Raw genomic sequence first — 15,683 nt, 5'->3', positions numbered from 1 at the left:
TCTCAGACTGGGGCTCCCTGAGGGCAGGACTGTGTCTCCCCTCAGACTGGGGCTCCCTGAGACAGGGCTGTGTCTCTCCCTCAGACTGGGGCTCCCTGAGGGCACAGCTATGTCTCCTCCCTCAGACTGAGGCTCCCTGAGGCAGGGCTGTGTCTCTCCCTCAGACTGGAGCTCCCTGAGGCAGGACTGTGTCTCTCCCTCAGACTGAGGCTCCCTGAGGCAGGGCTGTGTCTCTCCCTCAGACTGGAGCTCCCTGAGGCAGGACTGTGTCTCTCTCTCAGCCTGGGGCTCCCTGAGGCAGGACTGTGTCTCCCTCAGACTGGGGCTCCCTGAGGGCAGAGCTATGTCTCCCCTCAGACTGGGGCTCCCTGAGGCAGGGCTGTGTCTGCCCTCAGACTGGGGCTCCCTGAGGACAAATCTGTGTCTCCCCCTCAGACTGGGGTTCTCCCTCAGACTGGGGCTCCCCGAGCTCAGAGCTTGCGTCTCTCCTCCTTGAACAAGACAATCGCGGAGGCCGGGCCCATCTTGGCCCTGACATCAGTCTGAGACGTAGTAGCAGGGGAAAAGGCAGGAGGAAGGGAAGTGGGTTAAGATGGGTGCTTTCCAGTGCACCCGAGCTTCTGACTCTGCCAGAAGCACACGTGCAGAGAGGTGGGCTGGCACCGCATTTGTACGGCATGGTCCTGGCACCCAAAAGTCCACCTGTTTCCTCTGCACATGTAGAGACTGAGGCCCAGGGAGGGGACGGCACTGCCACCGTGAGTGTGCACCCAACCTGGGACTAGACCCACAGCCCAGGCCTCTTCCCACTACTACAAGCTTTGCCAAAGAGAGGAGCCAGGGGCTGACAGGGTCCGGTGCCCCAGCCACCTGCTGCCTGCCGGCCTCTGCTCTAGGCCTCTGCTCTAAGCCGTTTATGCACATTCCTGCATTCAGTTCTCAAATAACACTGTCAGGCAGGCATCCTTAGCTCCCCCTTTTTTTAAAGCAAAAAAGAGGCACAGAGAGGTTGAGAAACTTGCCTCAGGTCACACAGCTAGGAGGAGGGAGAGCAGGATTAGAACCTAGGTGCTTTGGCTGCAAGCCCAAGGCCTTAACTCCTCTATTGAAGTACCTGTTACCATCCCCAGCTGGTAGAACGAATGCAGGAAATGGGGAGGCGGGGGAAGGGGTGCCCATTACCAGTAGCTGTGCCCCAGCCTGATGGATCTCCCACCCCACCTCTCTGGATCCTACAGAGGGCCTGTCTCGGATGGTCTCCAGCAGGACCCGTGGCTCTCCCCACAACCGGCTCCCAAATCCCCCCGGCTGCCGCCTGCTCTCACCTGATGTCATCCTCATTGGCAAAGATGATGACCGCCCTGGCGTTTGAGGTCTCCAGGAGGCGCCGGATGATCTTGTCGAACTCCCCGGGCTTGGGTTCCCGCGGTATCTTCACGGACTGAGCAATGCACACGCCCCCTGTGGGAAGGGCGCCAGTCAGCCCTGGGGCAGCCGGGCAGTGCAAGTCTCTCCCCGCTTCACCCCACGCCCTCCCACACACACTCCCTCCAGGAGGGAGAGGCCAGGGGCTGCCCACGGGCCCCCGGGTGGACTCCTAGCTCCCAGGTCCTGATCTCCAGGCACAGGCTAGAGAACAGCCACAGTACAACTTAGGCTTCCACCACTCACCAGCGGGATGACCCTGGGCATGTCACTTCAGTTCTCTGTGCCTCAGTGCCCCATATATAAACCAGGCTGCTTGCAAGAGGCAATACAGCACCATGTTTAGGAGCTAGACGGCCTGGGTTTAAATCTCAGCTCTGCTACTTCCTGCTGTGTGACCTCAGGATGGTTACTGAACCTCTCTGTGCCTTAAATACATCATGTATAAAGTGAAGAGAATAGTTCACAGCGAAGCAAGTAAGTGCACATAAATACGAGACTATCTGGCACACGGGGCGTGCTCAGCAAACGGTGGTTATTGTCACTGAAACCACTTCATAAGGTTTTTTTTTGGAGGAGTCAATCCGAGAAGAGAGCAAGTTGCCCACCCTGGGCTATCAGCATGCCATGCACCCACAGCCACACGCACCTCCCAGGGCTCTTGTCCCCAGGTCATGTGCTCAGAAACAGGCCCCTTGATAAGAGCTCTGTGCACAGCGGCTGACTCACACCCGTCCGTCCCAGGCTCGTGCCTCCAGGTCGTCCCAGGCTTGCCTTCCCAGCTCCCACACTATACCCTGGCCCCCACACGGTGCCTTGACGCCTCTCCCCCTGGTGCCAGTTCAAGAGCCCCCAGGAAAGCCATTCTAACAGAGGGCTTCATGAGGAGTGACCAGAGGAGCTCTGAAGGGCTGAGGGGGTCTTTGCGAGCCTCCTGTTTCTCCGCCTCTGGCCCACTGCCGGCCTGGCTGGCTCCTGGAGGAGGGGGCAGGGGCCAGGGCCTGACTATCTCTTGAGCTCGTTCCCCTGTAAGAAGGCCAGCCCGATGCCTGTGGGAGCATCCAGGACACAGAGTCAATACCTTGAGGGCCAGATTCACACCCAGGCTGTGCAGCTCACAGAAACCCTGGAACTTCAGACCTCACCCAGCCAGTTCCTAGCCTTAGACATGTCTCCAGTGCTGGCAGGGGACAGGTATCATCCGTGCGCTGAAATCCCACCTGATCTCCTGGTATGAAAGCACTTGAGGACCACGGTTGCTGCTATCGACAGCCGTGGACAGATGAAGATAGAGAGAAGCAGCTTGCCCAAAGCCACACAGTGCCCTGTCCCTACTGCGATACAGAGCAGGGAGCCTCCGGGGATCAAGAACCCCAGCGCCCCGCATGGCAATCAGGGCTCAGCTGATAGAAAAGCATAGGGGGATTATTCTTAATGAAGCTGATCCTTTATCTAAGACTGTCAGTCTCCTCCGGGTCCTACTCAAGGGTCTCAGCCCAGCTCCACCCCAGAAACAATCCCTTGGGAACTCAGCAATGCCTCGAACCATCTACCTCCGTTGGGCTCATGGCTGCTACCCCTGGGCCTCCAAATGGCCTCTCCGCCCACGCTGGGGCCACCTGACACTCCTGTAAAGACTCCATGTGTCTCTGTGGGGGTCCCACCCACCAGCCCCACCAGGAGAAACGCCAACACCCAGCCCCACTCAAGAAAGAGCCTCTACCCTTGGGCGGGGAGGTAGCAACCAGGGAAGGCTGCCCAAAGGCAGTGACCCTGAGCTGAGTCTGAGGGAGGAGGCATACACAGCCAGATGGGGGGCATTCTGGGGAGAAACAAGATACACCCACTAGAAGGGGGGTTGTTCTGTGCCAGGCACCTGCCAGGCCTGGGGCCACATGACACACACGCACTCTCACATCCCTGTCCCCAGGAAGTAGACCCCTGGTTCTCCACGGCCGGCAAAACAGCCATGGCTCTCTGCCCCTGCCCCCGACAAGAACCCACCTCCCTTACTTTCTGCCTCTTACAGGCAGGCCAAGCTCCTCAGGTCTCTCCTAAGGCACCAAAGAAGTCCCAAGCACTAGAGAAGCCCAGGGTCACCAGGAGCTCCTGGGGAAGGGAGAGAAGGAGGGAGGGTCCTTGGGCAGGACTGGTCTCTCCAGACCCGGGTCCCACAGAGAGAGTCAAGGGGAGCCAGTCTGCTGCCCACAGCGCTGGCCTTGCACTAATGGCGCTGGGCAGACGCTCAGCTCCCGGCTAAACCCTCCATATGGTTCCTTTCCAGTTAGAAAGTGGGCCAATTGTGACATTTCCCCCCCATCTGGAGAGACAGATGGACAAGGGGAGGCGGCTGGAAGGGGGGTGAGAATGAGCCACCTGGCTCCAGGAGGGAGGAGGGGGGCCAGGGGCAGACGGGGGGAAGCAGGGGAGGGGAGTTAATTGTCCTCAAATGGGCAGAAACTTGCAGATTAAATGGTATTTCTGGGCCATGCCCCCGAGGAGGATCCGTGGGCATATCTTACACGCTTCCCCTCTGGTGAAAGAAGAATTAAATGACACGGCCCCGTCAGCTAGAACGTGAGACAGCCACGAGGTTCTTGACACGGGAGTATGTCTGAGCAGATACTCTTACAACCGCAAGAGAGGGAGGCGACTGGAGGGGAGTCTGGGGGGTTCTGCAGAGCCCGAAAATACCAGTGAACGTTTCAGAAGCATCTAATGCTTGTTGAATATTACTCTGCAAATTTTACATGCATTCATTCAACTGGGGTGTCATGAGCACATCTCCAATTTCTAGACGAAGAAACTGAGGCACAGAGAGGTTAAGGGGCTTCCCAAGATCATGCAGATAGCCAGGGGTAGGGTAGGGGTTTAAACACAGGCCATCTGGCTCCCGCGACCACCCCCGCAGCCAGTCCCTCGTGTCACAGCTCAGGCCATGTGCGGAAGGGGTTGGGGGACAAGGTCAAGGGAACACCTGCAGCCCGTAGACATGGGCACATCGGGGCACCTGGCCTGCTCTGGAGGAAGTGCCCCCTGGTGTCACTGGCCCAAGGGGAGAAGCCAAGTACCCACATGGTCCCTGTGCACCACAGCCCAAATGTCAGCCTGGCTGCTCCAGGGACCCCAGAATGGGGATTAAGCGGCTGGCTCACCAGGCTCTGCTGGCGTGACACGAGCTCCCGGCAGTGAGGGGCATCTACTTCAACTGCCCTCCTCGCCCCGTCGCTGCAGCCAGAGAGGACCGGAGTAGCCCCAGAGGGACCAGCATTTACTGAAGCAGCCAGAGCAAGCCTGGCACGCACCACCGGGGCAGGGCTAATAGCCCGGTCTCACAGATGAGGGCTGAGGCTCAGACATGCTAGGTGGCCTCACGGAGGTCACACAGCCCGTAAGTGCAACTGCAATCTGGGTCTGTGTCCAGACCCTCTCTCAGGTGGAAAAAGAAAAGGCCTGGGTCACTGGGTCTCTGTGGACCCCTACCTCCTGCAACCCCTCCCCACCCCTGGAAAGACCCCAATCACACGCCACCATCTTTCCCACCATCCCTGCCGTTGCAGATCCATCACCATCACTGGGGGGGGGGGGTCCCGTGACTAACACTCCCCTGGGATTCCCTCTTCAAACCTCTCTACCAGGGAGGGGGCCCTTCTCTGCACCCCTACTCCTTTCCTCTGTGGCCTCTCTCTTTGGATAAAACATGAACCCATGAGTCCACATGGACAATAAATAGAATTGAGTTAAACCTAAGGAACAAGGAACAAGCCCACTCCCTATCTCTGCTCAGAGGCTGGAACCTTCCACCTCTCCCAGACTCCAGGCACAGGATCATAAGAAGGAAGGGAGCATGCAGGAGTCTGGGGTTCCCCCTTAAGTCCCCCTTGACAAGCTCTTCACTCCACATCCCAGCCTCCCAGCCCCCCCGGCAAGCACCCAGCTGCCAGCTACGAGCTCTGCTGTCCACCAAGTCAGTGCGTCCACTCGCAGGGCCACGGGCACGAAGCCACAACCACTTGCCAAGCACATCTGAACACATGGAGGCGTAGGGACCTCAGAGACCTCCGGGCCCAAGCTGGGCAGGGAGCAAGGAGAGAGAGGCCGGAGAGGAGCCGCACTCTGCCCAGGGGCACGCGGCAGCTGGGGCAGAGCCCATCTCCAGCTGAGACTCTCGTCCGGCACCAGGGCTTTCAAATCCAGGGCAGCCCTCGGTGGCTTCCTGCCTGCTCTGTCACAGCCTCAGCAGAGCCACCCCAACTAAACCGGCAGTGAATGCAGGGGCGTCCCCTCACCTCCCTGGGCCCCACCTTCCCCCTCCAGCCCTGCAACGAGTGCCCAGATCACCCCGAGCTGTGGCAGCCCAGAGCCCGCCCTCTCTCCACACCTTCCCCTCCCACTGGTCAAAACGGACCGTCCTGGGTCCCATCCCTCAAGGCCCTGCCTCTGCTCCCAGACAGCTGGACAGTTCAGTGGGGGAGCATCCACTGAACACTTGGGAGACCACATGGTGACATCTAGTGAGTGTGGTGGCATGCTCCCTTCTGCATTCCCCCAGAAACGCACACGTGGGCACCAGGAGCCCCACGCAGGCGTGCTCTCCGGCACAGTTTGAAACAGCAAACACGCGGAAATGACCTATGTATTTTACAACAGAAGAACGGGTAAACTGTGGCGTTGGTACAATGGAAAGAAAACAGCTCTCACTTACCAGCACAACAAAATCCTAAGAACCGGAAGTTGATCGGAAAGGCAAATCACAATGTGATCTGTCCTGTTTATGAAGAACTTAAAGACCACATATAATAAGATTTAGCACCTACGCAGACACACATCCGTATGTGCAGGAGCTTCTGTCTGTCACACTCACTGCAACCTCCCCAGTGCCTAGAACAGTGCCCGGCACACAGTAGGTGCTCAATAAATGCATGCTGAATGACCACGCAGGGGCAAGAAGGGAACCCACCCCATTCAGAGTCATGGTCACCTCCAGGGAGGGAAGCAAAAGAACAAGACCAAGAGGGGCTCCACAGTGTGGGGAGGGAGAGTGTCGGCTTCTAGACAATCCAGGTTTCATTTTTTAAATAATAATCAGAAGCAAATATGGCAAAATGTAAATGCTTAGTAAACATGGAGCCCAGAACCCAAACCAGACAAAACTTTCAGACACGAGCCACAATGACGGTGCTCTCGTCCTCATGTGTGCTGCCTGACGGAGAAAGCACCCGGACACACCCAGCCTCCCTTTCCCATCCGGGAAATGGAGCCCTCAGCCACTCCCAGCCCAGGGGCATCCACAGTGTGCTAGAGGAGAGGGGAGACACGTGGGTTGTTCAGTTGGTTAAGGGATTGCTTTTGGCTCAGGTCCTGATCCCAGAGTCCTGGGATCGAGCCTCACATCGGGCTCCTTGCTCAGCATGGAGCCTGCTTCTCCCTCTCCCTCTGCCTGCTACTCCACCTGCTTGTGCTCTCTCTTTTTCCCTGTCAAATAAATAATCTTTTAAGAAAAAAAAAAAGAGGGGAGGGGAGTGGGGTGCCCTCCAGCCTCCTGACTCCTGAAATCCTATCTTCCCCTCCAGGCACCTGCCCTGACTTGTATGTGACGTAGAGACTCCACTAGCAAAACTTGATCCTGGTTTCCTGTTGTATTTTGTGGTCTCTGAGCCCTTTGCATTTGCGGTCTGATGACCTTTCCCGGTGTTCTCCAGGTCCAGCTGAAGTACCTGTGTCAGTGTCTGCCTCCAGCTGCGCTCCCCAAGGGCAAGGCTGCATCTGTGCGTTTGTGCATTCATTCATTCGGGCATGCATTCATTGGACAAGTGCCCTGCTCAGTTCCTGGCACGATCAGATGCTGAGAAATGAGAACAAGGAAGATCCCTCCCTTGGAGCTCACGGTCTAGTTGGGAAAAGCAAGACCATCAGAAAAGAGAGCGATCGGCCCGAGGACGAGCGTAAGGAGACAGGCCACCTGGCCGGCAGGAGCACACAGTGGCAGGGTCGGCCCCCTGGGTGCCGGGCCCACTGCCTGCTTCTCCACGCTTCACCACGCATTCGCCAACACACCCTGCCTACGTGCTACTACTGCGTTCCCTTCATGGAGTCAACAAATGCCTACTGAGCCCGTTAGGGGCCTGGCAAGTTCCAGATGCTAGGACATAGCCGTGAGGAGGCCAGAGCCCCTACCCTCAGACAACCTACTCAGCTTGGCAGAAAACCTCTTGGAGGCAGGGCAGAGGAGGAGACCAGCAGGGTGACGTGAGGGTGGGAGGTGGGGGCTGTGTCCCCTCGCTCCACCCTGTTGTGTCCTAGAGGATAGGGAGGCTTGGGCCAGGTGGTGCAGCTGAAGGGCAGGGACAGCTTTGGACTCTGCTCTGACTTTTCCCTGGGAGCCGCTGCCTTGCCTGAGAGCCAGGAATTGAAAACACTTTAGACCTGTAAATCCCACCCTCAAGTGAGAGCTCGCTGCTGAAATGACCTGGTTTTTCTGTCCTCTGCGGCCCCGCACTGTGTGCACCTGGCTCCCTCCATCAGCACGGATGACCCGGGGAGCTTGTCTGAGGATGGGGACATGCAGAAACCACAGGCATGAAGGGGCGCCGCACTAAGGGACACCCAGGGGGAGTCAGTCAGCCAGACTTCCCACTGGCAGGGTCTCCCTAACGCCCCAGGGGACTCGGGTGTACACACACCGCACCTGCACCCAGCTGCGTCCCTCCCCACATCTCCCTGCCCCCCACCAGATGGCTTTCCCCACTCCACCTGTCTAAGCCTTCCCCACAATCCTGCCACCCCCCCAAGCAACCCCCCGATCCCCTGCCTTCACAGCACCCCCGCTTCTGGGCAGTGCCCACCCTAGCAGCCAGGACAGGCAGGGAGAGAAGGCCTCCCCACCAGAACAGCCTGCTTTCAGCCAAGCCCACCGCCACGAAGGGGGCAGTCAAGGGACCTGGGCTCCCTGGTTCCTCCCCAGGGGTCTCCCCCTCCCGGCTTGGGCATCTTTCTCCAGTTCTATTCTCATTCTCTCACTCACCAGGAGACCTATCCTTGCCAGGCCCTGAGGCAGGAGCTAAGTGGCCAGCACGCAGGGCCCCACGGGGCAGAGTGGCCAGGACAGGGCACCGCACCCAGGGCTCCCCCAGGAGGACTCCACATCCTCCCGATCTTGCTCCAGCACCCAGGGCCCCGGGATCACACTCTGCAATCCAGGCTGCTCAACTGGCCCAAACAGCACCCCGGGGACAGGGCTCCCGACTAGAGAGGGGAAATTTCCCTGCGGCTGCCGGCTGTAGTGGGCAGGGCAAGCAGCCGCAGGAGGCCAGCACAGACATGGGCTCCTCTCCTCCTTCTCTCTTTTCCTTGCTTTTTTCTTTTTTTTTCTTCTTTTGTCCTTTTAAATTTAAAAAAGGAGAAAAACAATGAAAAGACAAATTCTGGGAAATCAAGTGGAAAAATCTACATTATGGCAAAATGTGAAGGCAGCAAATTGCAACATGGAGAGAAAGGTGGAGGAAGTTACACAACCCAAGGGTGGCTCCCAGGCTCCCATAAGTTCCCAGCAGAGAGGGAGGTGGGGGGAAGGCACGAGGGAGGCTGGGAGTTACCCTGGACCATATCCCCCCCCCCCGCCCCGCAACAGACACACACACACACACATACACACACACACACACACACCTGCCCTCCTTTCCTCCCACTCCAAAAGCCAGGCCCTCTTCCCAAATCCACTTTCAGGAAAGGGAGCTACTCAGAGGGGTCAGTGACTAATCCAGTACTACTTTCGTTTTCAGCAGCGGAGCTGTGGCCGGAGGGGGTTTTGAGGTCTTGAAGAGCCCAGGCTCTGAGACAATGCTGTTGCAGGGCGAGGAAGGCTGCGGGAGACAGTGAGGGTGGGCCCAGACTCCCACCAGCCCTGGTTCCAGCTGGGTCCGGGGCTCCACAGGGGCCTCGAGGCCTCTGAGGTGGGGGAGGGGGAAGGGGAGGAAGCAGCTCAGGCCTGGTTCACGGCCACTGTCCGTCTCTGCTCCTGCTCCCGGACCTACTCCCCACTATCCACTCTCCACTCCAGCCTCCATCTGACACACAGCTCCCTGCCTACAACCCTCCATGGTTCCGTGTGTGTGTGTGTGTGTGTGTGTGTGTGTGTGTATGAGACAGACAGACAGACAGAGACAGGGACTCAAGGTCCACACCTCCTCCTCAGGTCTGCAGCACCCAGCCTTACCCAGGCCCCTACGAGAACCTGCCATTGGACCACACCTGCTGCCTCCACAGGCCTTTGCAGAGGCCGCAGCTCAGCCAGGAGGGCCCCTGCCGGCACTGTGCCGCAGTGACCCTCTGCAGCCTTCCCTCCCTGGGCCTCGGTTAACTCCTTAGAGTCTGCATCTCCGCTCAGAGCCTCAGGGGGCCCAGCACTCATGCCGCACGTGCTCGAGAGACGGGCACTGATTCATCCTTGCTGCATGAGCGAGCCACAGAGTACCCGAGTGACGGGGATGGCAGGGGCCGGAGCTGCTAGCACGGTGTAGGGCAGAGACTCTGGGAATCCAAGGTGGACACCTGCACCAGCTCAAACCCTTCTACCTCCTCTGGGAGCTCCCTGCGCCCTGCAACCCACTGTCACCTCCACCCTGAGCCACCGCCTGTCGAACCGAGTGCCGGGACATCTGTATGCACAGGCACTGGACACCCACTTTGCACCTGGCACCTACTTCATGCCAGGCTCTGGGCTACAAAGATAATCCACTCACGGCCTCCGCCCTTGTGGGACGCACTCGTGAGCTCCATGCCCAGCAGGTGCTGGGCATCACGCACACCCGGATATCTCTCCAGTCCTGCCTTGCCTGGAGATTTTACTTCTCCACCTAGATGCAAATTCCTTGCTATGAGGACTTTGGAAATAACGTGCAAAAGAAGAAGTGAAGGAGCGCCTGGCTGGCTTATTTGGTAGAGCACGTGACTCTTGATCTTGGGTTCGTGAGTTCAAGTCCCATGTTGGGGGTAGGGTTTATTAAAAAAAAAAAAACAAGAAGAAGAAGAAGTGAAGACAAGTATAAGATAGCCATGCAAACTGGCAGGTGCTCGGAGTCTGAAGACGGCAGGGCCCACAGACAAGAACATGAAGTACAATATTCACCCTCCCTGCTGACTCCAGCCCCGGGGAGGTCGTGGGCCCACTGGGGGAGATTCGGCTGGAGCCAGGAAGACCCAGCTACCAAGGGACAATGAGGAGAAGACAGTCCCCCGGTTTCCCGCCTGGAGGTGCCTCCCTAACGCACTCCACCAAAGGTTTGTGCGAAGCGTGAAGACTGCGCCTGTGTTCAGCTCCCTCCCCGCTCCAGCCGGAGGCAGAGCAAGCTGGCTCCACAGCTTCCTTGCTGGGTGACTTTGGACAAGTCACTTAGCCTCTCTGAGCATCAGACTTTGCAACTGCAAAATGGGAAAGGACTTAAAGAAGCTGCACGCGGTGGAGTTGGAGTGAGGGCCACTTGTGGTGGAGTCGATGAAGGCCTGGGTCTGCCTCCGGGAGCCAACACCTCTGGGGAACAGGAGAGGCCAGTGAGGGTAGGAGCCGCTCATGCGGGAGGGCAGGAGCCGGGAAGACAGAGACCTCCTCACCCAGCCAGGGCCAGGACCCAGCGCCCCTGATGGTGATATACGCTCTGGGGACCAGGGGCACCATGCTAAGCCAGGAACTGTCCCCAGAGAGGGGTGCTGGGCGGAACCCCGGGCCAAAGCGTGCAGGCCCAGGGACTGTCCGGGGCAGAACACGCACGTTTCGCTCCCTGAATAATCTCAGCGCTGCCCACCACTCCCAGCCGCCGCCTCCCAACACACACACACAGGCACACATGGCAACACACACCCTCACAAATCACTGTCACAATCTCACACAACCTCAGGGCCACAAACCCTCCCGAGGACACACACAGCCCCACGCCATCGCAGGCCACCAGGACACACGGCCACACACAGGCACCGACACACAGTCCCACAGCCACACAAGCTCCCACGGCGACCGCACAGCCTCACACGACCACTCTGCATACCCAGCCCCCCACAGTCACATGGCCGCAAAGCTGTGCACGCCGGCACACGAGTCGTGTATCCACACTTCCTTGAAGCTGCCGGGCCAGCCGGACCACACCTCAGCACCATTCACACCTCCCCTTTGCTACTGGTTCGGAGGGGGGCCTGGCTGGGGAGTGCCGTGGGCGGGGGGGCAGTTAGTGCGGGGTCCAGCACCCCTGTCATCTGAGCAGCTGCCGTGGCCCCTCCACGGAGGCTGCTGAAACCCTCTCCCTCTGCCTCGGCTCCCGCCCAGCCCTGCCCCTATGGAGAACAGGGCCGGCTCTGGGGGTGCAGGGGACACAGGCATCAGACAGCTGGCCTGGTGTGACACAGGACGCTAAGTGTGGGCACAGCGGGGCCCATGTCCCACTTCAACCACCTACTTGCTTTGTGGTAAAAGCTCCCTTGCCCAACCTCTCTGAACACCCATCTCTGCATCTATAACACGGGATGGCATTACCCCCACCCCCAGACGCACAGGGCTGTTGTGAGGATTGAAGGGATCACCCGCCAGTGGGCAGGCCCCCCTCAGGGGATATTTGGGGGGAGGGGGAGGGTGCAGGTTTGGGGGGACTTGTCAGGGCAGCCGTGGGTTCAGTGGCTTTGAGCTGAACGCTGCTGTCCCCTCCCCAGGAGGCTGCTGGGCAGTGGCAGCCTTGTTCAAAGCTGCATTATTCATGGCGCTCAGCTCTGAGCAGAGGGAAATTTGCTGAGTGATCGACCTAATATCTTAACACAAACCCATTTAGGCAAAACACCTTTGAAGTGAGAAAGGCAGGGGAAAAAAAATAGAAAAGGAAGCAAAGAGGTTTGGAGGCAGGTGGTGGTGAGAGGCTGGTTCTTACCCGCCCCCCCAGCACACCCCCCCCAGGAGACCCCTGCCCTGACCCAGCCCCCCAGGCCGCACCTTTCCAACTCTCAGGGGCCAGGGCTGGCATCCTTTGATTGAAGGAATCCTACGCACTTCTCAGATTTGGCTCAGAGGGGGAAGAGTCTGCACAAGGCTCACACAGCAAGCCAGGGGTCGGTCAGCCAGAGCCAAGACTGCTGAGTATTAGCTCAGAGTCCTCTGAAGGGCAGCCCCTCACGAAACAAGACCCCCAGCTGCAGGGACAGCCCTGCCTCCTCGGCCTCAAACTCCACACTCTTCCACAGCAGGACCTCTTTCTCCAAGTCCACTTCGACTTTCCCACCCTCAGTCTCTGCCTGTCCCTCTGCCAGAAATACCCTTCCCACTCCTCTACCTGCCCAGCACCCAGTAGGGGCTCCTTTTCTCCGCCTCTGCCCCCTGGAAACATGCCAGATCTCTGCCCCAGCCAGACCTCATCATGTCCCCTTAGGCTCTCCTCACACCCTCTCCACTTGCACCCACCCTCCTCTGCCTGGGCTGGGCCCATTGGGTAACTGCCCTGCTTCAGAGCATGAGGCCTTCCAGCTCTGCCACTTCTTAGCTGAGTGACCTTGGACAAGTTACCGACCTCTCTGGGCCTTATCTCCCTGTACTCCAAGAGTAAGTGAACATACGTACGGTGCTCTGAACACTCCTGGGCGCACATGCACTCAGTGTTTGCTACTGTAATGTTATTGTCGGTTCCCCCATCAGTCCGTAAGCCCCTTTAAGGGGAGACTGTGTCTTTCTCCTTTCTAACTCCCCCATTTCCAGCAGAGTGCCAAGCACACATAGGTGCTAACCAACAGTGGTTGAAAAGAGCCTCATTTCCAGCAGTGTTGTTGGCCTGGCCTCTTCACACCAGACCCCTTGAGAAGAGGAGCCAGTAAGGGGTTGATGGCAGGGACCCCTGTGTGGGGCAGGGCTGTGAAGAAGATGACCTCTAACCAGCTCTCCCCCACCCCCCAGCAGGAATGGAGGCTCAGCTGCGCAGGGAGGGGCCAGGGCGAGGGGCCGGCTGCCGGACCTGCGGTTTGGCCAGGGAGGCACGGGCGGCTGCAGGCCGGGATGAAATATTTAGGAGCCCACATCCCCAGGAAGTGGAAACTGACGAGCAAAATGAAATGTTGAGATGTAATTACCCAGGCAGGCCAAGCATGTCTCCCCGCCAGCGGCGGGCTCGGCACCCCCCCCCCCCACCACCTGCCACAAGCAGGCACTGGGTAATGAAGTCCTCCTGGACCCTCTCCCACACCAGTCCTCGCCCCTTCCGCTTCAGGCCAGGCCAGCAGGAGGGGTGGCAGAGCAGTGGGACATGCAGCGAACCGGGGGGCCTGGGTCCAGCCCTGGCATTGATCTACCCCAGCAATCCCTTCACCCCACCGGGCCTCAGCTTCCTCAGTCAGAAAATGGGGCTGCTGAGGCACGCCTGGGGGGGAGGACCCAGACAGTGAATGTGCGCGTGCTTCATTAACTGGCTTCAGCAGAGGACGGCGGAAGGACAGCAGTGAGGACAGCAGCGGACACCAGTCTGACCCAGCGTGCCATGAGAGGCTTTCTTGAGGTGCTGGGCTGCCCAGGACTCAGGTTAGTAGAGGCTGATGGACAAAGGTCTGGGGCTGAGGCCTGATGTGGGCCCTGAGCTGCAATGCCCACCTCACCCCAAAAAACTCTCCCAGGCTCTCCCAACACTGTTAGGCCACATCTCAGAGCAGAGAGACCGGGACCTGGACAGGGGCTCCAGGCCTAGATCCTCGGAACAGCCTTGAGTAGGTCTCAGGAGGGCATCCAGGAGCAGAGGAGCTGGGGAAGGGGTGCTCAGCTGACCCTCAGCCCACACACCAGATGCTCCTTTTTGATTGAAATCAGGGTCAGAGAGGGTCCGTGATCGGCCTAAGGCAGTCCACACCCACATGCTGCTCTGGCCCCTCTCCAGGCTGGCTCGGTGCTCCTCACCTAGAAGCAGCCAGCTGACCCCTCAGCCAGAACCCACTGTGCATCCCCACTCCTGTCCACACCATCTTACCAGACCAGAGCCCCACACCTACACACAAACCTCAGCCTGCCCACCCTGGCCCCCTAGCTCTCCACCCAAACTCCAGTCCCATCCCACTACTCCCCTGCCTCAGTGGCTCTCACCCTCCTCAAGGCAAAGTCCAAACTCCTCAGCCCAGTCCTGCCTGAGGCCCTGCGCCTCACCACGCATCTCTCCCCACCTCCAACAGCACCTGTAGTTTCTGACACACACCAAGATGTCCCTCCCTTCCTGCCTTTGCTCAGACCCCTCTCTGTCTCTGTGCCCACTTCCCCTTCCCAGACTCCTCCTCCCTCAAGTCAGTGCCTGTCCATTCTTGAGGATTCGGTGCATGGCCCACTCCTCCAGGAAGCCTTCGTGGGTATCCCCTGGGCACCTCCTTCTCCCCTGGGTGCCCAACATCTTGATGACTCCCAACATCTTGATGACTGCGCTTAGCACAGTGAATGAAAATTATGGGCGATGGTCGCTGCCAGGCTCAGAGCATTCACTGATTCAGCAACCATTTACCAACCCCCCCACTGAGTACCAGGGACTGTCCTAGACACTGTGGGTACAGCTATTAATAGGACAACCAAGAATCCTGCCCTCATGGAGCTGTTAGCTATTTATGAAGTAGACAACAAATGCTGAGGAATGAACTAATTAATTAATCAAGAGTTGGTCTAGTGTCCAGAAAGTCTCTTGGTTCCATCTCCAGCTCCTGTCCCCCTGTTTTCCTCTTCCTGTCCTCCCCCACCCCATCCTCTGTCTCCTCTCTCTTTCCCACACACACACATGCATGTACACTCCCCCATTATTCCACAGCCCCTCATGTTTATGCAGTGCTCAGATATTCTTTCATTAATTCCTCACAATCAGCCCATGGCTTAGGTGACCATTTTACAGATAAAGAAACCAAGGCCTAAAACCCAGAGCTTCATCCTGGCTGCCTTCACCTTCCCTTTCTCCAGTTTATCTTCCCCCTCTCCACCACCTTTCCATCTTTCTCCCATCTTCCGGGGTGACTGGCAACTTGCCTCCTCTCTCTGAGCCCATTTCCCTATCTGTAAAATGAGGCAGGCAAGGAAGGCTCTGGGAGATGGTAAATGCGGCTCATGCTTCCCTCTCCCCTTCCCCCTTCGGCAGCCCAAACTGAGTCCCTCTCCATCTTCATTCTCCTCCCTCCCCTCTCCTCTTGCTTGTCACTTTGTCCTGCTTCCTCCCCCAATCCCAGGCCTCCCTTGGGTCCCAAGATGTCTGTAAAATGGTCATTAGCTTTCCTTCTGGCTC

At 58.4% G+C, this 15,683-nt stretch overlaps 1 protein-coding gene across 1 annotated transcript in view; it reads right to left on the bottom strand.

Moving 5' to 3' along the window:
• The window catches only part of GRM4 (glutamate metabotropic receptor 4), a 106,231-nt gene that overhangs the window by 36,366 nt on the left and 54,182 nt on the right, over nucleotides 1-15,683 (bottom strand). The window contains exon 3 of the mRNA XM_040644746.1: nucleotides 1,326-1,461. Within this exon, the coding sequence (XP_040500680.1) occupies nucleotides 1,326-1,461 (136 nt within the window). The remainder of the gene's footprint in view (nucleotides 1-1,325; nucleotides 1,462-15,683) is intronic.

This window comes from Ursus maritimus, unplaced genomic scaffold, assembly GCF_017311325.1.
Source record: "Ursus maritimus isolate PB19 unplaced genomic scaffold, ASM1731132v1 scaffold_30, whole genome shotgun sequence".
Lineage (NCBI taxonomy): Eukaryota > Metazoa > Chordata > Mammalia > Carnivora > Ursidae > Ursus > Ursus maritimus.
The sequence above is the reverse complement of the archived record's forward strand: the minus strand, read 5'-3'. Positions and strand labels throughout refer to the sequence as shown.